Source organism: Drosophila elegans, unplaced genomic scaffold (genome assembly GCF_018152505.1).
Source record: "Drosophila elegans isolate 14027-0461.03 unplaced genomic scaffold, ASM1815250v1 contig_208, whole genome shotgun sequence".
Taxonomy (NCBI): Eukaryota; Metazoa; Arthropoda; class Insecta; order Diptera; family Drosophilidae; genus Drosophila; species Drosophila elegans.
This window is the reverse complement of record NW_024545578.1, coordinates 5,122,246-5,142,542: the sequence shown is the minus strand read 5'-3', so window position 1 is coordinate 5,142,542 and position 20,297 is coordinate 5,122,246. Positions and strand designations below refer to the sequence as shown.

General features: G+C 42.2%; 5 protein-coding genes across 7 annotated transcripts in view; 3 read left to right on the top strand and 2 right to left on the bottom strand.

The window, feature by feature from the left end:
• Positions 1-2,096: 2,096 nt before the first annotated feature.
• LOC121467090 lies at positions 2,097-2,295 on the top strand. The gene has a single exon (XM_041708162.1). It carries the CDS (start codon positions 2,097-2,099, stop codon positions 2,190-2,192), a length of 96 nt encoding a protein of 31 aa, XP_041564096.1. The 3' UTR covers positions 2,193-2,295.
• On the top strand, positions 2,191-4,828 carry LOC108145866 (neural/ectodermal development factor IMP-L2). The gene is made up of 3 exons (XM_017271505.2): positions 2,191-2,296; positions 3,151-3,939; positions 4,017-4,828. Exons 2-3 carry the CDS (start codon positions 3,154-3,156, stop codon positions 4,029-4,031), a joined length of 801 nt encoding a protein of 266 aa, XP_017126994.1. The 5' UTR covers positions 2,191-2,296; positions 3,151-3,153; the 3' UTR covers positions 4,032-4,828.
• Positions 4,829-4,878: 50 nt separating this feature from the next.
• Positions 4,879-20,297, bottom strand: part of LOC108145864 (neurobeachin-like protein 1) — a 36,852-nt gene continuing 21,433 nt past the window's right edge. For all 3 annotated transcript variants that reach the window (XM_017271500.2, XM_017271501.2, XM_017271502.2), the window contains 11 exons: positions 14,024-14,167; positions 13,573-13,960; positions 13,347-13,515; positions 13,159-13,283; positions 12,785-13,092; positions 12,447-12,727; positions 11,717-12,068; positions 11,189-11,654; positions 11,011-11,125; positions 6,878-7,055; positions 4,879-6,436 (listed from right to left, as the gene is read on the bottom strand). In XM_017271500.2, coding sequence (XP_017126989.1) covers positions 6,271-6,436; positions 6,878-7,055; positions 11,011-11,125; positions 11,189-11,654; positions 11,717-12,068; positions 12,447-12,727; positions 12,785-13,092; positions 13,159-13,283; positions 13,347-13,515; positions 13,573-13,960; positions 14,024-14,167 — 2,692 coding nt within the window. In that variant the 3' untranslated portion in view covers positions 4,879-6,270. The remainder of the gene's footprint in view (positions 6,437-6,877; positions 7,056-11,010; positions 11,126-11,188; positions 11,655-11,716; positions 12,069-12,446; positions 12,728-12,784; positions 13,093-13,158; positions 13,284-13,346; positions 13,516-13,572; positions 13,961-14,023; positions 14,168-20,297) is intronic.
• Positions 14,452-15,539, bottom strand: LOC108145867 (cuticle protein 21). The gene is made up of 2 exons (XM_017271506.1): positions 15,444-15,539; positions 14,452-15,384 (listed from the first exon to the last, which is right to left on the bottom strand). The coding sequence occupies exons 1-2, from the start codon at positions 15,456-15,458 to the stop codon at positions 14,593-14,595; spliced, it is 807 nt and encodes a 268-aa protein (XP_017126995.1). The 5' UTR covers positions 15,459-15,539; the 3' UTR covers positions 14,452-14,592.
• LOC108145870 (cuticle protein) lies at positions 18,403-19,497 on the top strand. Its single transcript, XM_017271508.1, has 2 exons — positions 18,403-18,502; positions 18,575-19,497. The coding sequence occupies exons 1-2, from the start codon at positions 18,491-18,493 to the stop codon at positions 19,151-19,153; spliced, it is 591 nt and encodes a 196-aa protein (XP_017126997.1). The 5' UTR covers positions 18,403-18,490; the 3' UTR covers positions 19,154-19,497.

Here is a 20,297-nt window from a genome sequence, read left to right as displayed (position 1 = left end):
TTTAATCTCAGATATCTAAAACAATTCGGATGAAAACCTTATTCCAATAAATTTGTATTAATAGATAACTTTGACTTAGGTTAAGTGGAGTCTCTATATTTAATATGATTTAGTTATTCATTGGTTAAATGCTATATTATATTATTTCCCATTCGAGGAGTTCGTATTTCTAGTCTAATATTCTTTCTTCCAGTGTAGTTTGTGGTATCATACCGCCGCTCCTCCTCCTCCTCCGCTTCTCATTCAGCCAACGATCACCGCAGACAAACTGGCACTCACACTTGATTGCAATGAGGCGATCGCATGGACAGATCAGACATACAGACAAACGGACAGACAGACAAACAGACGGATGGACGGACAATCCATTGACTTGGACTCGGAATCGGACTCGAACTCAGACACGGTCTCGGCTAATGGAACCTTGCACCATGCCACTCCATGCCACACCCCTCATCCAATCCTCAATCCCCAATACCCAATCCCCGACTACCCAACATAAGAAGTGGTATGTTTTATCGGGCAGAAAATTTGAATGCTGCTTACACTGTCAACGGGCTTAAAGCCAAGTTCTGCTTTTCGTTTGTGGTTATTAAATTGGCAGATTGGTCATGCATATCAAAGGCGAGTCAGTGAAAAATGAAATCACAAAAAAATAATTAAATCCGCTCAAATTTGTGAAATGAAATCAGCAGATTCAATCTGTGGTCCTGATAACTACAGGAGAACATCGAAAAGTTATACTTCGTTAACTTTGGGTACATGACTGAATTTTTTTTAAGTTGTATTGTCTTTATAACTTTATTTCGAGGGGCGATTCATGAAGTGTCAAACACTGAAAATAATAGATCCTATTTCGGTTTATAACACCTTCTATATACAAAGATCATATTTCTGTTGTTGACAGCGCCCACTTTTGTAGAATACCCCTGACTAATTATACTTCATTTTTGGGTGAGAAGTAGTAAGAAAATTTAGAAATGTAGATAAAATTGTATCTTTATGTATTCTATTAAAAATGGTATACAATTTTATATAATAAGTGAAAAAAAATTGAATAAACTTAATTGTTAAGACCTCAGTGAAGAAATTTGGTCATTCTAAGGAACCCTTAGATCAAATTTATAGAGGGTTTTATAGAAATCCTTTGGTAAGACATCCAATGCTATATTATTATGTTGAACGGCCTCTGCGACACTTGGGTTTGCAAGCTATGGGCGTTGGACTGTAGCTGACGGTGCAATTAGGCAAGCGAAAGCCATATCCAGATCCAGAGGCGGATAATCGAATCCCCCGGGCCGGTTATATCCGTTTTGTTCCGCACCTTCCCGGTGCGGCGGTCGCACAAAGAATTACGATCTGAGAACGAGTAATTGAATGCTGGCGGCTTGTCACCCGGAGAGGAGGTGAAGAGGGAACGGAGCGGAGCGGCGAAGAGAGCCGGGAGAGATCGAAGAGCGGCGAAGCGGAAGAGGCAGGCGGAGAAGAGAAGGAGAAGCAGAAGGAGAGCGGGCTCCCATGTGTGAGTGAGCCGGCGTCGCATATAAATGGAACAGCGCAGCGGTCACACATTCAGTTCTGTTACAGTTTCCAGCTGTTGAACACAACTTTTGAGAGCCGATCCAATCCGATCCGTTACGATCCAACCCGAACTTAACCGATCCGATCCTCGCTTCTTTTTGAAATTCGCCGCGATCCGCTTAAAAAACGCCCCAAACACCTTGACTCGAGTGTAATGTCGATGAACCGTGCGTATTCAAACGAGTGCCGCGCCAACCAGACAACGACAACCAACAAATCCAAAGCTACCGCCACATCCAAGGAAGCCCGTTCCGATCACTGATACCCAATCGAGGATCGAATGTGCCAGAGCCGTCAGCTAGATATTCGCTACGCCGAGACCGAGACCGAGACTTTGACCCACTGAGAGCGCTGCACCACCTGATCCCAAGTCAGCCTAATCCAGACAATCGCTATCCCCAAGCGAAGCACCATCCAATACGATCCATATTCGGCCCCCGAAAGTCCGGCAAGTAGCCAAGATTCCGCCAACACTGAGCTGCACGACCTCCAAGACGGCATCCAGCGCCGGATCTATGTCAGTGCTAAGCCAACTGCTGCTCAACTTCAACCAGAAAGCCCAAACCAGGAGCCGCCACAACATAGAGCTGATAAATTCGTTCATAACATAACGACAGGCCGACCGACGATAGCACTTGATAGCATATCATCCAACGTTAGGGAGAAATTTGCAAACATTTTTTACCGGAAGAGAAAAAAGAAATCAAATCAAAAGGTGAGTGTCAGTGTGGGTGTGAGTCTCAGTCTGAGTCTGAGTAATGCGTTAACAATAGACCAGTGAATCCTATCAATCATTGTCGTCATTTTCTTTTTTTTGTCAAAATCGGAATTCGTAGAAATTCCCAAAAACCAAAATCCCCGTCGAAGGGCAAAAGAAACCGTCTGATGCAACATTCGCCAGCGATTGGCGAATGACTACACACAATACCCTCGAAAACTATTGTATATGAATAATTAATCGGTCACGCAGTTTGTCCAGTCTAGACTCTAGACATGGGACACACTGGCCCTTGATCTGCGGCTAGAGCCAGAGCGTGGGTGAGAATGTGAACATGAATCAAGTTGTAGAATTCGAACAAATTGACGTCACAATGGCGTCTTTCCGTTTTCAATTTCTGCCTCTGATTCGGCCCACGCATGATTCTTATATCATTTTTTTTTTGTTTCTGGTGTCGTGGCATTGTGAAATTCGTGTTGAGAGCGAAGATCTAAAAGATCTCTCGGGATCGAGGGTTTGGGGGTTCTAGGGGGTTGGGGTTTTTTTTCTTGTCGGGAAAGGATTTCGATTTCGATTCCGATTCCGAGAGTCATGGCATTTCGCAAGTGTTAGTAATGTTCTAGAGTCCGGCGGCTGAAGGCCTTTTTGCTCTTATCGGGGGAAATAGACGCGGAGACCTCCCCTGGTCTATTATACATACATAGGTGGTGATAAGTGACGGGGGATGACTGGCTGGAATGCAGGCGGCTATCGCATCACGTTGCTCTGGGGTTTATTAACCTATATTAGAGTCGTATGACTGTGGATGAACTTTGAACTCAACGTCGATTTCCACTCTGATCTGATTGCAGAAAATGAATTTACATGTGTGCGCCTTAGCGCTGCTGCTGTTCGGCAGTATCGCCACTGTCCGCGGAAGAGCCGTGGACCTGGTAGACGACGACGATAGCAACAATGTGGACAACTCCATCGAGGCCGAGGAGGAGAAGCCCCGCAACCGAGCCTTCGCGGCCGACTGGCTGAAGTTCATCAAGACGCCGCCGACCAAGCTGCAGCAGGCGGAGGGTGCCACCGTCGAGATCGTTTGCGAGATGATGGGCTCCTCGGTGCCCAGCATCCAGTGGGTGGTGGGTCATCTGCCGCACTCCGAGCTGGACGACCTGGAATCCAACCAGGTGGCCGACGAGGCCAACGAGGCGACCATTGTCCGTGTGCGATCGTCCCACATCATCGATCACATGCTGAGCGAGGCCCGCACCTACACCTGTGTGGGACGCACTGGCTCCAAGACCATCTACGCCAGCACTGTGGTGCATCCGCCCCGAACCTCTCGCCTGGTGCCGGAGAAGACCTACCCGGGTCCGCAGAAGCCGCGCATCATCTACTCCGAGAAGACGCATCTGGACCTGATGGGCAACAACATCATGCTGCCCTGTCGGGTGCACGCTCGTCCCAGGGCCGAGATCACCTGGTTGAACAACGAGAACAAGGAGATCGTCCAGGGACATCGCCACCGGGTGCTGCCCAGCGGTGATCTTCTCATCTCCGAGATCAAGTGGGAGGACATGGGCAACTACAAGTGCATAGCCCGCAATGCCGTCGGCAAAGACTCCGCCGACACCTTTGTGTATCCCGTACTTGTAAGTATTCACCTTCCTTGCCCTCCAATCCCAACTCATCCTAAGTAATCCCTTATCCTTTTCTCGCTTTATTGCAGAGGGAGGAGGAATAGAGATCCCACCATTACACAACCACAAAACAAAAGGCTATCGGATTGACGACGGGAATTCATCTAGTTAGTTAGATAGATCAAATGCCTTCGAAGATGCGTGAAAAGAAAAGAAATATGCTTAGAAAAAACCACAAAAAAAAAAATAATAAGAAATTATGGAGAGAAAGGTCATACGATTTACAGTTATGTACAATTTAGGTTAAGCACCATCTAGCTCGTAATCCAGGTAATTAACCGTATCTAATGCCGGCTTAGACACTAATTTTCTAACTTACCACCCTCGAATAGCAGTCACACAAGTATCGCATTCGAAATATAGAATCTACTTTATTCGTTTTCTTTAATTATAGCTTTAGTTATCGGCTTGTAATCACGCGTCTTTTGTTTTTTGTAAGTAGCAATGATTGTTCCTAGCGATTCAGGCGAGCTCTAGTTAACGTATTTAAACTAATTGGCCGTTTACTTAAGGGTACCCCAGCAACCCAAGCACTTATATAATCTTGTAACACAAACCAGAATTGATCAATCAATCAATCAGTCAGTCAATCACCCAATTCGTATTTATGTGCACCCATCATTTTTACAACCTATTTATTGATCGACCAAATTCATCCAGCATCGCAGCCCATATAGAATCACGGAATAGTATTCACGGAATTAATCAGTTTCATAAGCTACCCACGACTATGTTTTAATTTATAAGGTAATAGAACTGAAATATGGTTTTCTAATTGTTTAGTTTTTAATTTTAATCCACATTCAAGCGATGGTTTTTGAATAAATACAAGAAAACTGAAGTGGCAAGTACTCTGCTCATTGGGCGGTTGAATAAAACATGGAATTTCAATTACTGTGTGGTTCTCATCACTTTATTGACAGATCTACAAACTACGGATAGTGACATTATCTACATAAACTAGTACAATTACGTACATACATTGAACGGGGAAAACATTTTTACGATAATACGCGATACGATCTTAACAACAGATAACGAACTCGATCCCAGAGGGACCTTTACGTAAACAGATGATATACTGTATATATTGCTGGAGTAAGATATTGATAGGTTGCTTTTCTGTTGCAGCTGCCCAGGGCTTTATGCGATTACAATTCGTAAAATATATATATATATATATATATATATATATTCCATTCACCTTTGATATTGTCGCTTGTCTTTGGAAATTCAGATTCTAGAGTCACAATCGCTGACGAGTAAGATCAAAGGCAGAAGTTTTGGGGAATGGTAAAAAAAAGAAGAATAGTATCTTTTGTTCTGGCACTGGTATTGTCTGTGTGTTTGATTTTCAACTTGGATCTGTGGATCTGCGGATCTGTGTGGACGGACTGTAATCGTGCGGTGATAATACTTTCAATTGGAATTGCTCTGCTAATTATTGGATACACCATGTGATCCGAGTGTGTGCGTACTTAATGGGACGAAGATCTCTGGGGGCTCTATTTTTGGTTGTGTCTGCAGGCGCAAAAAAGGGGACGCAACGAAAGTGTTTTCTTTATTTCTTTATTTTTATTGAGCACCCGAGCAGCTGGATGCCGTCGATCTGTGCGGTCGGTTGCGGTTTTTTAAGTTTTTCAAGCGTCTTGCCGCTGTTGCCGGGTGCTTTTTTGTAGGTTCTTTTTTTTTTTTTGGCCAAATTTGAAAGTCGCTCGTGAGTCAGTGAGTAGAGTAGTTGCCAAGTGCGTCTACAACCAGTTTCCCCATCGTCTTCCTCCGATTTTGTTGTCGTCTCCATCTCCGTCCCATTTGCCTGGCGAAGAGATATATCTCCTCACACCTCGGCGCATGATTGATGATTTATTCAGATTTGGATGTTCGTCAACTGAAGAAGAGTGTGCCATCGATCATTTGGCCATTTTTTTTTTGGCGGCCAGGTGAACACGCACTTTTGACAGGTGAAATACTTTTCAGTTGCGCATGGAAATTCCGCGAATGCAATCGATCGACTTGCTGAATATCTTTAGACACATTTGTCAACTTTTCGTGGGAATTATTTGTTGGTCAAAGGCTTTGCTTTTGGCACGTCACGTAGTATGGAAAATGACAAAAAAAAAAAATAAATCATGACAAATCACAAGACACAAAATCTACATCTAGGTTGTGCTAGAAGCACTAGACGAAAATAGGAGCAACTTATGCTAGGCAGAGAGTGTAAAATTCGGGAATTGAGGAAGTCCAATGTTAAGCTAAGCTCCTGCTGTCCTGCTGCTATTTCTTTTAGACATTGAGCACGGAATGCTTCTTGTTGCCGCCGGAGGGCAGTTGCACGGCGATCACGGCCAGTCGGCCATCCCGTAGAGGCGCCAGGATGTGGGTGTTGCCCGGCGTCACCACCACCGTCTGGATGGGCACGTGCAGCGGAATGTCGAAAACGGGCTTTAAACTGCAAGTGAAAATATTTAAATTAATAAGTGAGGTTCTAAAAATCATTTTTTACCAGCAGAGAAAAACATTTTTTCCACAACATATTATTTAAGGAATTTAATAAAGTCAACTATTTGTAAATTAATATATTTATTATTATTTTAGGCAGTACCAAAATAAGACTTAAGACAAAAAGAAATTAAAAAGGGGGAAGAATTTGTTCATTAAATTATTAATATTATTTAAAATAACATAAGTTGAAGAATAAGGTTTTCTTCTTATGAAATTCGGTGGACGGACATTTAAAAAACGGTTTTAGATTTTTAATTTTAATTAATTAAACTAAAATATTGTTTGAGGAAAGTAAACAGACATATTTTTGAATTTTAATTAAAAAATAAACCTTATAAAAAAAAATAAATGTTTCTTTGGAGACTGTAAGTCTTGGGCGATATCTTACCCGTGTAGTCTGCTCATGGTGATGTCGCCGGCATCGTCGGCCACCACCAAATAGTCGGAAGCACTGGCCAATCCGGTGACCCGGCCAGAAACATACTTGGAGCCCAGACTGCAGCCATTGATGCTGTACACATGCACCGAGTGCGAGGTGTCGTCCAGAGCACTAAAGGCGATGTGTCCTGCGGATAAGGGATAATGAGTTTTGCCATAAGGTGCGGCATTCTTTGATAATTTAATAATTTAATTTCCGATTTGAGAATGTGGGGCAGGGCGTAGTGGCGAGCATTTACGCAGTAAAAATGAATGTCTTTATGCTATTAGACGAGGTCCGGCCCACTCTGTGCTGATAACCTGGCATCGTCTAAAGAACCATTATCACATGGCGACATACTACACACAACACACTACACACTACACACTACATACATTCATACATTCATACATCCAAGCAATGCGTAGTTGCTCTTATCTGTATCTGCCCAAGTATCTGTATTATGTGGCGACTGTATCTGTATCTGTATCTGTATCAGTATCCGTATCTATATGCCAATGCCACCCGGCGAAACTGAGAAATCAGAACTCGTTCAGATGGAAGAGCCACTAAATACCCTAGATTGGATCTGAATGAACTTCCTAATATGACCCGGCCACGCGTACAGATATAACTAGTAATAACCGTGTCTGGTTGGTTTTGGCCAATCTTGAAGTTCATTCAACAATTCAACAAAAAAAGAATACCTCAAACTCTCAGAGACCCACACGCAAACACACACACACAAACAGAGAATAAATTATATCTTGATCTTTATTGGGGCCTTTCGACGAAATTTACTACAACTATTTCATAAATTTTGTGCTGCGTCTTAAGAATTTCAAAAAATGAATGAATCGTCGGATGGGTTGGCGGTGGTGGGTCAAGAGAATTGGGGGGGATTGGGAGATCGGTTGGTCGTGTGACTCTGTGACGCGCGATTCGTTCACGGGGCTCGTTCGCCTTTCTGATTTCTGATTTGATTCCATTAACGACGCTGGGTTAATGCCAGAGAATCGTCGTATATGTATGTATGTTTATAGTACATACATACACTCATGTATGTGTGATTTCGTTGCGGGCTGATAGTCAATCAATGGATGGCATCGGGTCTTCATTAGCGGCTATGTAATTGATTGGGGCCCGACAAGAACGCAATTAAGTGCCCATCATTGCCCTGGAAACTGAACTGGATTGACGTTTTTCGATTCGGTTTCAATATTTCTGAGCCGCTGACTGCCGGATGTTGCGAATTTATAATCAGAAGTAATATTAATTCATTCGATAAGCGACCGGCTGCATGTGCCTATATGCACAGTACGTATATACACCTATATACTGGTGGTAAGGAAATGGGGTTTATATGGCACTGGCAGTATATCAATTTCCAAAAATGTCCAAGCTGATTGCCTGAAAATCGAGTGGCTTAGCGAATCTATATGGCTGCATATTTAAAAGAAAAAAGAAGTCGATATGCAAGCTGGCGCCATCGATTGACGCATTTCATACTTCATAGGAATGCAAAGCAAACGAAATTCGAGGCTTATTTATTTATAAGCATTATCACAAGTCAAATATTGTATAACAAACAAAAATGAAAGTTAAGTACAGGCAGCGGAATAATTTTAATTTTAAGAACGTGGAATTGTAGGTAATGGAAATATATTTTTTATTCTTTACACCCCAAAAACGAGTTTTGCTCGTTTTTTAAATAATGTTTAAGGTAAACCCATATAATATTAACCCAAAAAGGTTGAAAGTCATTATTGTAATCTTTGGAATGTTAATATTTTGGGAGCAGTCGTTCTCAATAAGAAATTTTTATATAATCAAAGTCAATAAATAATCTGATTAAAATAATAATTGAATATTGTGTTAACCCAAAAAGGTTGATAGTCACTATTTTACATATTTTGGAAGAAATTTTATCTCATTTTTTGCAGGTCGCCAATTTTAGCATTTTTTATAAGGGGTACCATCATCATTTCTTTCGAAATTTGATCCAAACCAAAATTTTTGAGCTGTGAATGCCAGTTTGTTGGAAATTTTATGACGAATTCAACGAGGTATGGCATTCCATCATTGAACCATTATATTCCATAGTTTTGATCAAAAAACTGCAATTTAAACTCTATTTTTGGAGGTCGCCAATTTTAGCATTTTTTTTAAGGGGTACCATCATCATTTTTTTCGAAATTTGATCCAACCCAAAATTTTTGAGCTGTGAATGCCAGTTTGTTGGAAATTTTATGACGAATTCAACGAGGTATGGCATTCCATCATTGAACCATTATATACCATAGTTTTGATCAAAAAACTGCAATTTAAACTCTATTTTTGGAGGTCGCCAATTTTAGCATTTTTTATAAGAGGTACCATCATCCTTTTTTCGAAAATTGACCCAAATAAAAATTTTTCAGCTGTAAATTCCAGTTGATTGGAAATTTAGACTTTTTATTATTCTAGCCCAATGTTCTGATTTTAATTTTAAGAAACGTTAGGACTCATTATACAAAATTTGTCAAGTAAGTGTGAATTGAATAGCCCATGCTAATCGGCAAGTGACTTATGAAATCTTTTCTAAAAACCATCATAATGGGTCAATAATCATGGGCATGTTAATTACGGCCAATGGATCGTTGGCATAACATAATTGTAAATATATTGATTTAAGTCGGTGCAAGTGCGCAATTATTATATTCCGTTATCGGGCACGTACCATCATCGGTGGCGATATATTATGGTTTTTTTTTGTATATTTATTTTTGCAAAATCAAAAGACCCTGATTTTGTATGATAATGATACCTTGACAGTGTTGCTATGAGGAATGGGCATTGGGATTGGGGAATTCCAAAGGCGTTCATTTAGTGTGCCGACAAGCGGACAAAGTCTTAACCTTGCGGGGGTGTGTATACTTTATGATCTTTCAGTGCCTTAGGCACGCTTTAATTTGGATTAACGGCCTGTCGCGTTAGCTGACTGCACCGCCCGATAAGATATACATGGCTATAGCCGCGCAGTGCATGGGGGCAAAGTCGGACATACTATACCATATAGTATTCTAGTAGTCTGCCGAAGGGGGCGACGCACATGGCCACACAATCACGTGATTCTCGTCGCACTGCCTCTGCCTCTGGCTCACTTATGTGGCAATTGCCGATAGCAGGGAGGGCTGATTAAATTGTTTGATTGCCGCCCTCTTCAAACATAATATGGGAATGCTACGCAGTAGCACGTGAGTGTGCCGCCGCCGCCGCCTCATCGGAAGATTAGGGGCACCATGAGTGGACAGGAAAGAGAGTTGATTTACGGAGATTATAGCTTACAGGTGGGCAAAATGTGGTCACCAACAGCGAGCCGTCTTGTGAGTCAGAGAACCAAGATCCATTTCATTGGCCTAATCAATTTAAAGATAGTCCCCCAGACAATATTGATATCGATAATACTTCACTGAGTCAATTAAGATTTTTGAGAGGGTTTCAAGTACCTAAATTGATTAAAAATTTCACAGGAATGACAATGATTAATAGCTGGGGAATTTAATCGGGTTTTTACAATATTTATTTTATAAAATAGCTATTTGGGAGACCTTTTTGAAAGTGCATGCCAGGTATTTGGAATTTAAGAATGCGAGAGATTTGAGTTTAACTGCATAAACTTTTAAATTTAAATGTACACAGGAATTTGAACGATCTATAATATAGAAGTTTAATATAACATATATGGTAGCCTAACCTTTAAAAAACATATGAATGGATTCGATTTTGAATTTACATATTTTGTAACATTTTAAAGATCAATTAAATCTTTAAAGTTAAACAAATTTGCATTAAATGTGACTGGTAATGCAATGACATATAGACAAATATAAATTTTTAACATGACTAATTTATATTAAAAGAGCTGGACTCGTATGGTGAATGCCTAAAACTATCTGTTTAACATTTTAAATATTTTGAGGCATACTTTTAGGCGATGTCAGCAGTGTCTCTCAAACTGTTTGAACGAAGATTTTTTGCAATGTGATGAACAAAGGGAATACCATCAAAGTTTAAGCATAAAGCAAGGCAGTAACTATGTATTATAATAACCTCAAACTTACCATGATAGGAAAGGGTAACAAAAGAGATTTGTACGCAGGACTCCGTGCATCCAATGGGCTTGAGTGTCCTTACAAATTGACCCTCTTGTAGGGTATACACATTGACAGTGCCATCCTAAACGAAATAACATGTAGATCATAAATAGATATTCCTTCTATAGAAGCTACTGATCCTTACCAGCGATCCAGAGACCACCAGATCCAGCTCCGTGTAGATAGCCACACTGGAGATGGCATCGTCATGTCCATAAAGCACCGTCAACGGCTTGGGTGAGTAGTGGTTCTGGGTGTTCAGCTGGGTAATTGCCTGCAGATGCGACTGACCAGTCAAGGCATGAACTGGAATGTTGCTGGTGGAGCCACCGCCACCCTGTTGCTGTGACTGGATGCTCCACACAATACAGGTGCAGTCACGGGATCCAGTGACCAAATATGAGCCACAATTGTCCAACGCTATGCAGGTGATGATGTCCAAGTGACGGGTAACCGAAGCCACCGCCTTGCCCTTGTTCAGATTGTACACCCTCAGGGAATTATCCCAGATTCCACCGGCATACAGCAGCTTGCCATCCGTGCTCACGGCAAAGAGTTGTGAGTGCGGCGGCTGAGAGGAGTGGAAGGGTCCAAACACCCGCTTTCGGTTCCTTTAAAAAAAATCTAACAAATGTAGATTAATCTAAATATTAATTTTAAAAGAATATATTACTTTAGATTGGCTGTAGTGGCATCGATTTCCAGTAGGAATCCGTGATCCTTATCAAACGACAGCCAAGAATTGCAGCCCAGAATGCTGGATTTGGACACACTGACTAGAACATCGGGACTCAGCTGGAGGAAGGAGCGTGGAGGACTGCGTGGGGGACTCAGGTACACGATGGGATCCTTGGGCGTGGATAGCTCGCAGTCGTACTGCACCACCTTGTCCAGGAACTGGGTGAGATCCGGCCTCCGCAGCTCGGCACGCACCAGCTTCAAAGCGGTTTCATCCTGCGTGAGACGACGTGGATGTGGCTCTCGAAGCAACTGCGAAGGCACCTGGCCAAAGTTGTTGATCATTCCTAGATAAAATAGAAGAAATCGTGAGTTAATGTTTATAAAACTTTCATACGGGGTTTATATTCACTTGTGAGTTTGAAATTATTTGGTATTATAACTATTTAATGACACATCCTTAAAGTTTGAAGATGAATCGCTGACCAAGATACATAGTAAACTTATTAATACATAAAAATGTAATCTTTATTTTTTAAAATTTTTTTTTTTAACTACTAAAAAAAAACTATTTAACCATTTATTATTGGTCACTGCAAAACAAAATTAAAGAATGGAAAATGGCTATGCAGATCTTCTTTAAGATATATATTTAATTTTTTTTAATAAAAAAAATTACTAAAATGTATTTAATGTATGTAGAAAAACCCCTTAAATGAACCCACCTTCAACCGCCTCCCGTTCCACAGGATTGGTGATCTTGTCCAGATCCACGGCGCCCTCATAAGAGCAATAGTAGAAGACGTTCAAGGCCTCGGCTGCCTTGGGTCCCTTCTGTTTGTATCCAAAGATCAGGTCGATCCAGTGGTGCAGGTGCTGGCTCACATACTCCGACTCCAGGGCCCGCCGGTGTATGGCAATGAACTCCTCCGGAGTGTTGGCCCAGGCGGGCAGTATGACATCGTCCACCTTTTCTTTGGTTATTTGCAGATGGCCCAAGTCAAATCTGCATTGAAAATTTGAATTAAACACACTGACATAAGAGTGCTAAAGTCTATCTAACTTGTTCATGTTTTTGAGGAACTCTGGAAAGTAGAAGAACTCGGGTATCAGCTCCTTGACATCGTTGGGATTGTCCATTAGCAGCTTCCACGTCTGTGGTATCGAGTGGAATTGTCGATCGGCCACATCGAAGCGACCGCTTTGCAGTTCAATGTGCAGCGAGGTAAACGGTTCCACGCGCAGCAAATAGTGGAGCACGCCCGCCGAATTGGAGTAGTGGGTTCCATAGTGGAACTTGGGTATGGCACCGGAGGGATCCTCAAAGGAATCGTATTTGCCTCGCACTTCGGCCTCGTTTTTGGGGTTTATCTATGGGGGTTAATCATACTATTAAATTCTTCTTTTATTTATTAAAAAAGTAAAAGTAAAACTTACACATCCAATGGGTTTGGATAGGTCACGGAATGATTTGGGATCTGTTAAGTCCAAGACGTCACTGGTGTAGTCAGCTAGGATCCAGGGAAAGACGGGGTACTGGCTTAAATCGTTATAGGATCGACCTGCGAATAGTTAAAGAAATCGTTTTTAAAACTTAGTTTAAAAGACAAGTGTTTTTTCCTTACCTGCGATAGTATTTAGGTACATCAAGTATTCGAAATTGGATATTTCGCGATTGATCCATCTCTGGGTAAGTCCCGAGGCTCTCAGCAGCTCAGCCGGCGATCTTCCCGAGCCATAGAGAATATTTGGCAGCGGCAGACCCACAATTTTGGTAAAGACTTTGTTGCGAGTCTACAAATAAACAATTATTTTTATTTATTAAATATTTTACTAAGCTAAGGAACCCACCTTTGTGGTGAAGTTAAGGAAATAGCTGGTCTGATCCACCAGAAAGATTTCCAGAGCACTCCGGCGCAGGTTATACTTCCTCAGATGCACTTCGCGTATCTTGTTGGTGGAGAACCTAAAGTCGTGTTTGGCTCCATCGTCCGTTGGTGGACTCAAATCCACAAAGGTGAACACACTCTGGTTGACCTCAATGCGTCCCTTAACTTTTGTCATCAGCGTGATCAGCTCACAGTCCTGTGACATGACTAGCTTCTCCAGGGCCACATCCTGCTGCGCCTGCGTGTCGATCAGTTGACGCAGTTCCTCCTCCAATTGCGAACTCTCGTCGTCCGCCAGGAAATCACGCACCACAGCATTCTTGATGGTGGAGTCAAATTCAGAGATTTCCCTGGGGTTTAAATAGTTATAGGTTTATATAAGAGTATTCTTTTTAAGGTTTGTAAAGGCTTACTTGGTGTCATAAGCACTGGTCGCATTGTCGCGCAGATTGGCTGCATTCTCGTGTTTATTTGGATATAATTGGGGCTCCAACTTCAGACGCATTCGGGCCACGTTCTCATGTGGCGATAGTTTCCAGAACTCCTCATCCAAGTCTCTGAAAATGTTACGAAAAAAACCAAAATACATTTATTAGAAAATCTTCTATAAAACTAATCAATAAATCCATAATTGTATAGACATTGTAAAGATCTTAAGATCCTTAGGAATGTTTAAAAGAATAAAAATCTCAGGAATTTCTAACTTAAATAAAAGTAAAACTATTGAATATTTGTCAAAAGCCAAATTAGCTACGAGTGCTATCCCTAACTTGAGTTTATAACTTTAAACTTACAATCTGTAAATAACTAATTATTTCTATTAATTATAAGAATACAATAATTTGTTTTCAGAATTTTTTTTATTTTGGGTTTTGCGATGAAAGTTATTTTAGAGTTCGACAATGATTAATCGAATATGTACAGATGAAAGTCCTTTGTCGAATTGGGGTCAATCCTTCCTCAGCTCCTTTGCTCCTCCTCCTTAGGCAACGATCGGAGCAGCCAGGGTCTTGGCGAACACAGGTGCCACTGGGGCAGCAGCCACCACGGGAGCAGCCACGGTCTTGGCCAGAACTGGAGCCACTGGGGCCACAGCCACAGGCACATCCTTCTGCACCACTGCGTTGAATCCGTTGATGGAGTCGGCGTAGTAGCTCACAATGCGACGGGAACCATCGGGTTCGATCAGGGAGTAGGATCCGCGCACGATATCACCATCACGGGTCTCCTCCTGGGTCTTGGAGTCACCGGTCAGCGTGTCCTGGACATCGTAAGCGAACTTGTACTGCGGATGGGCATCCACAATCTCGGTGGCAATGGGGGCAGCCAGGGGAGCGGCAACGGGGGCAGCAACTGGAGCAGCCAGAGGAGCAGCAACTGGGGCAGCCAAAGGAGCAGCAACTGGAGCAGCCAATGGAGCAGCAACGGGAGCAGCCAGAGGAGCAGCAACTGGAGCAGCTAGAGGAGCAGCCAGGCGGGCAGCAACTGGGGCAACTGGAGCAGCGAATGGAGCGGCAAAAGGTCCAGCGGCGAAGGGAGCAGCGGCGTAGGTCTTGGCCACCAGAGGAGCAGGTCCAGCCACCAGTGGGGCATTGTATCCCAGCGGAGCCGAGTAGCCCAGTGGGCCGGCGGAGTAGGCAGCCGGTGCAAAGTAGGGAGCAGCTCCCAGAGGGGCGGAGTAGGCCAGAGGAGCACCCAGAGGAGCAGCGGCCAGGGGAGCACCCACTAGACCAGCCTGAGCGGACAGGGCCATCGAGGAGAGGACTGCAACAACCTGCAAGAGGATCGTGGTTAATCTCTTGAACAAAGGGCGATCGTCCAGTCTTGACTTACCGTCAAAGGATTCATTGTAAGGCTTGGGTGGGGGTTTAGTGCGATTGTCACCGTCGGTTATCGAAAATGAACTGACATGCCTTGGACAAAAAAAGCACGACTTTTATACCCAGATGCGTTCGCGAAATTTGCATGCGGCGCTCAGTTGAGGGAACTGCGTACCAATTGCGTATGGTATGGTAAGGGGCCACCCATTGTCCCAACTCCTTGCCCCTCATCACCATCATCATCATCACCATTTGTTGGGGCCTCTTCCTACCCAGCTTTTATGTTTTTTTTTTTGGCTGCGTCTGCGTCTGTGACCGGGCTTTGATCCAAATTCGCAGCACGTACTCCAATTTTCTGCCGTCTTGCGCGGCGGTGGCTACACCAAGTTTTCATTTTTATTTGCCACTGTTTTTTGCCTTGTTCGGCTCGAATCGAAAGTGAATGCGATTTGATTATATTTCGGAGCAGTAGTTTTCGGTAATTGTCATGCAGGTTCCATCCAATGGCAATGCTTTTAATTTTCCTTTACACCAAAAAGCGCGAGACTTTAATTGAGACACTTGATTGAACTCGGGTTGACAAGGGTTCACACATTGGCACTTGCAAATTATTAAAAGGTCTTTGCAAGAATATAAAACTTAAAGATATTAATCACCTTGTACAAAAAAAAAACTTGATTGGAATGGCCGTTTAATAAATTGGAAAGTTTCTGGTACACTTTATTGGGTATCAATTACAAATGCTAATGAGGTACCACCTCTACATAATAAGGTTGACTCCACAAAGGGTTTTGGTTTCACTTTATCATGTAAAACTGGGTCAATGTGGCCCAGGAATATCGATTAGATTGATAAGGTCTTGTATTGGGTTTTTATTTACGATATTAAATATTTTTAAGAAGAAGCGTAACAATCAATTTCAGTTTATTTTCTGTAGAAATCCAAATAAATGGAATATGAAATTAATAATATTTGATAAAGTAAATTATATTTAATAAATTTTTGTTTAGTCCCTTCTTGCCTGAGTTTGTTTATTTGGTTTTGTTTTAGAGAAAGAAATTGGTTTGAAAAGACTATTGCTTTCAACAATTTCATAATTTTTCTCAACAAATAGTCTACAAAAAATATCGAATCTTTGGTATTTGCCTAACTCATTGGTTGATTAAAGATTCCCCATCGATTCCGTGCTGTAACTGGTGGCTGGTTTTCGAGTTCGTGACTCTTTTGCAGAATGCAACCAACGACCTTGCGACTTGTTGGCTACGGATTCACATCGGAGAGGTGCAGAGAGACCCGGAGAAACAGAGAGAGAGAGCCCCAAAAAACTTGGCAGCAGATCGCCGGATTATTCATCGGGTTGGGGGATTTCATTAACGGTTGTCGGCGTAGATTATCGCCGGCCACCGGAAACCAGCTTGGATATATAGTATAAAGTCGTCCAATTTGGCCAAAGCGAATGGAATGCTCCACTGCCATTTAAGTAGTTCCTTGCTCAATCGACCGATTCTGCTCTCAGATGAGAAATCATTAAAAGTAGACGGAATATTGGCCACTGCCACTTAGCTGCCAATTGTGGGCAAGGTTAAAAAGCTACCAAATGCCGGCTAGTTGCCTTTTGGCCTGATCGCAGGCAATTACGGTGGCTAAGTGGGCGCTGTTGCAGCTCAAGTGGAAAAATTAGATCGGCGAGGGGCTAATGCGTTTGCGAGTGCGTAATTGCGCCTGCGCACCGCCCATTCCCTCCTCCTCCTCCTCCTCCTCCAAAAAAAAAACTATCGAAACTTGCCATTTTTGTTTTCTAATTAAACGAGTGCTGGCCAGCAAAACGATTGATCTCGTTTTGATACTCTAACAGTGGGTGTTTCTTTTTACACATGGAAGTTACCTAACAACAAAATTACTCATACGACACGTGAACCAGCCTAAATTTGCTTTCGTTTAGGCAACATGGCGTGTGAGTAATAAGCTGCATAACTCAGCTGCATAACTTAAATGAAGGCATACAACTTTGTTATTTAATGATTATGGTAGTTATTTTTAAGCTCTTTTATATATATCATTGAAAATTCTTTTTTGTGACTTGTTCAATTGTAACTTTAATTTAAGAATTAGTTTTTCGTAGTGGCTTGCACGTTCTTTTTGCAATAACTTGAAATTAATTTTGATTTTTTTTCTATTAGAGATTTTTTTTATCAAGATAGGAAAAATAATAATAATTTAAAGTTCCTTTTTTTTTCTTCTATAAGAGATTTTTTATATCAAAGCAGAAAAAATAATAACAATAACCATTAAAAATATTATTTTTGTTAAACTAAACTAAATGCTAAAACAATAATATAGTTTATGTTGGTTAAACTCTTTAAAAAATAATGTTTACAAATTATATTTAAAATGTTGGAGTTTTAATGTATGAGTCTGTAGATGTTGTAGTTAAATACGGAGCTATTATTATTTATTATTATTATTATTAAGAGTACCTAAAGCTACCATAACTATTTTTGTGGCAATTGCAACTGTCCCAACATTCAGCAGCTATTACATCAGCCAAAATTCGGCTAGGAGAACCTGAGAATGTGCCGAAAAACAGCGAAAAAATGAAACCAGATTGGTCAGCGGAAAACGAGTCTGGTGTGGTGTTTGGTTGTTTGGTTGTTCGGTTGTTGGTTGTTGATGGTGTCTTGGAGCGGCGGCGCTCTTGAACGGACTCAAATGGATTTCGGTGAGTGGTGTGTGGTACTGCACCAGCTATTCCATTGAGAAAAGCCAGCGCTCGTGATGAAATCCGCACCAGAAACACGAAATCCGCCATCAGCGATGAGGTCTGGGGTGCAAGATCGAGATCGAGATCGGGCTGTCGTCGCCAAATGAGACGCAATTGTCACTCTGCCCATTAGATTGTCCAGTTTTTTGTTTTTGTTTTTTTTTTTGTCAGTTTTCCAGTAGCTGCTGCGAATATAAAACTGAAGAGTTGGCGGAAAATGCATCTCACATTTGAGCTGAGTTCTCGTAGTGCAGACACCGCCAAGACAGAGCTCCCTCCATCACATCCTTCAGCCAGCCATGTTTGCCCAGGTGAGTTGGTTGTCTTTTGACTGGGGTGACTGATGAGCTCCACTCAACCAAGGATTTCATCTTCCCCACCAGAGTCTGTTCGTCTTGGGACTGATCCTGTCCGCGGCGGTGGCCATTCCCGTAGATCCCTATGGACTGTCTTCGCCTGGACTTTCGTATGCAGCTCCTGCCATCTCGTATGCTGCCCCCAAACTCCTGGCAGCCCCAGCCATCTCGTATGCTGCTCCTAAGCTCCTGGCTGCTCCTGCCATCTCGTATGCCGCTCCAGCCATCTCGTATGCTGCTCCCAAGCTCGTGGCTGCTCCGGTGGCCGTGGCCAAGGTGGCCGTTGCCGAGCCCTACGATCCCAATCCGCAGTACAGCTTCTCGTACGGGGTAACCGATCACCACACCGGCGATTCCAAGCAGCAGGAGGAGACCCTCGTCAACGGAGTGGTCCATGGTAGCTATTCCCTGGCCGAACCCGATGGCACCATTCGCAAGGTGACCTACACTGCCGACAAGATCCATGGATTCAATGCCGTGGTGGAGAAGAAGGGCGTGGCCGCGGTGGCCATTGCCAAGCCAGCTGTGGCCGTTGCCGCCGTTCCCGCCATCACCAAGATTGGATACGCCTCGGCACCTGCTCTCAGTCTAGGTGGATACCACTAATCCCCTGCGGGCAGTGAACCGAGCAGTGATGACAAACCCTCTGGCCTAGTTGTAGGACCGTTGTTGAATAGTTCTAATGCATTACTATACACACCACCACCACCACATAAGCCCCCACATTAACCCACTTTTCTGTCAGTCAACCCAAAACGTGCCTGCTGTTGCCACCCGCTGTTGACCCACTTTTCGCAACTCCATCTCCATCTCCGATCGAAGTGGACGATTGGACACTACATCACTACCGCCACCACAGACTACGTTTAGGGACACGGGATACCGTTCTGGGGATCTTAGTGAATTAGTATCTGCATTTACTGAATAAAAGTTTCGGTACAAAAGAAAAACATTGAAAATTACATTTAATTTTGGGTAAAGGATCGTAAAAATTCCTTACAGAACGAAAAAAATTAAACAATTACTTTAATGGGACACATCTAAAATTGTATCAATATTTTTTACCTTTCGAAGGGCTTTAAAATATCTTCTGAATTTATAAGAGTTTTAGAAATGAGATGCCTTTAAAATGATTTTCTCATCTAGAAATATATTATAAATGACCTAATTTCCTTTTTTTTAGCACAAAAGTTTGCAAATTTAAAAAACATTTAATATGGAATTGTTTTTAGAACACACGAATTCTTGTAATAGGTTTCTATATTTATTTTTAAAGGATAAAACATTTACTTTTCCATTCAACAGAGTATAATTACGTTGAAACATAAACTTTTTCTGGCAAATCGGAATCAAAAGTAAAATTCAGTAATTCTTAAAACTTTTAATATGGTGCAGTGCTAGCTTTGAATGTTTATTTTCTTGGGTTAATAAGTTCAGATTTCCAATTTAACAAACTGTCTAAAGTATCTAAAAATGCTCCATTTATTCCCTGGCAAAACTAAATCAATCAAAGTTGTGGTAGGTTAAGAGCCTAAGTCTCGAAGCTTTACATCTTAAATGCCAATCACGTAGTGTCAACTATATTTACGATTATCACAATTCATATTGGAGGGGAGAATTGTGCAAGTCGGGCGCTATTTGTTTGGCACGTCCATTGGGGAAACCTTTTGCAGGGGAACAGGTACCGAAATGGGACATTACGTCAGCAAATGGAATCGTTTTTGGCAGCAGTTGCCACACGACGCATGTC

What these genes read in the sequence shown, in the direction of transcription:
- LOC108145866 (XM_017271505.2), top strand. Translation starts at nt 3,154, where the DNA reads ATGAATTTACATGTGTGCGCCTTAGCGCTGCTGCTGTTCGGCAGTATC.
- LOC121467090 (XM_041708162.1), top strand. Translation starts at nt 2,097, where the DNA reads ATGTCAGTGCTAAGCCAACTGCTGCTCAACTTCAACCAGAAAGCCCAA.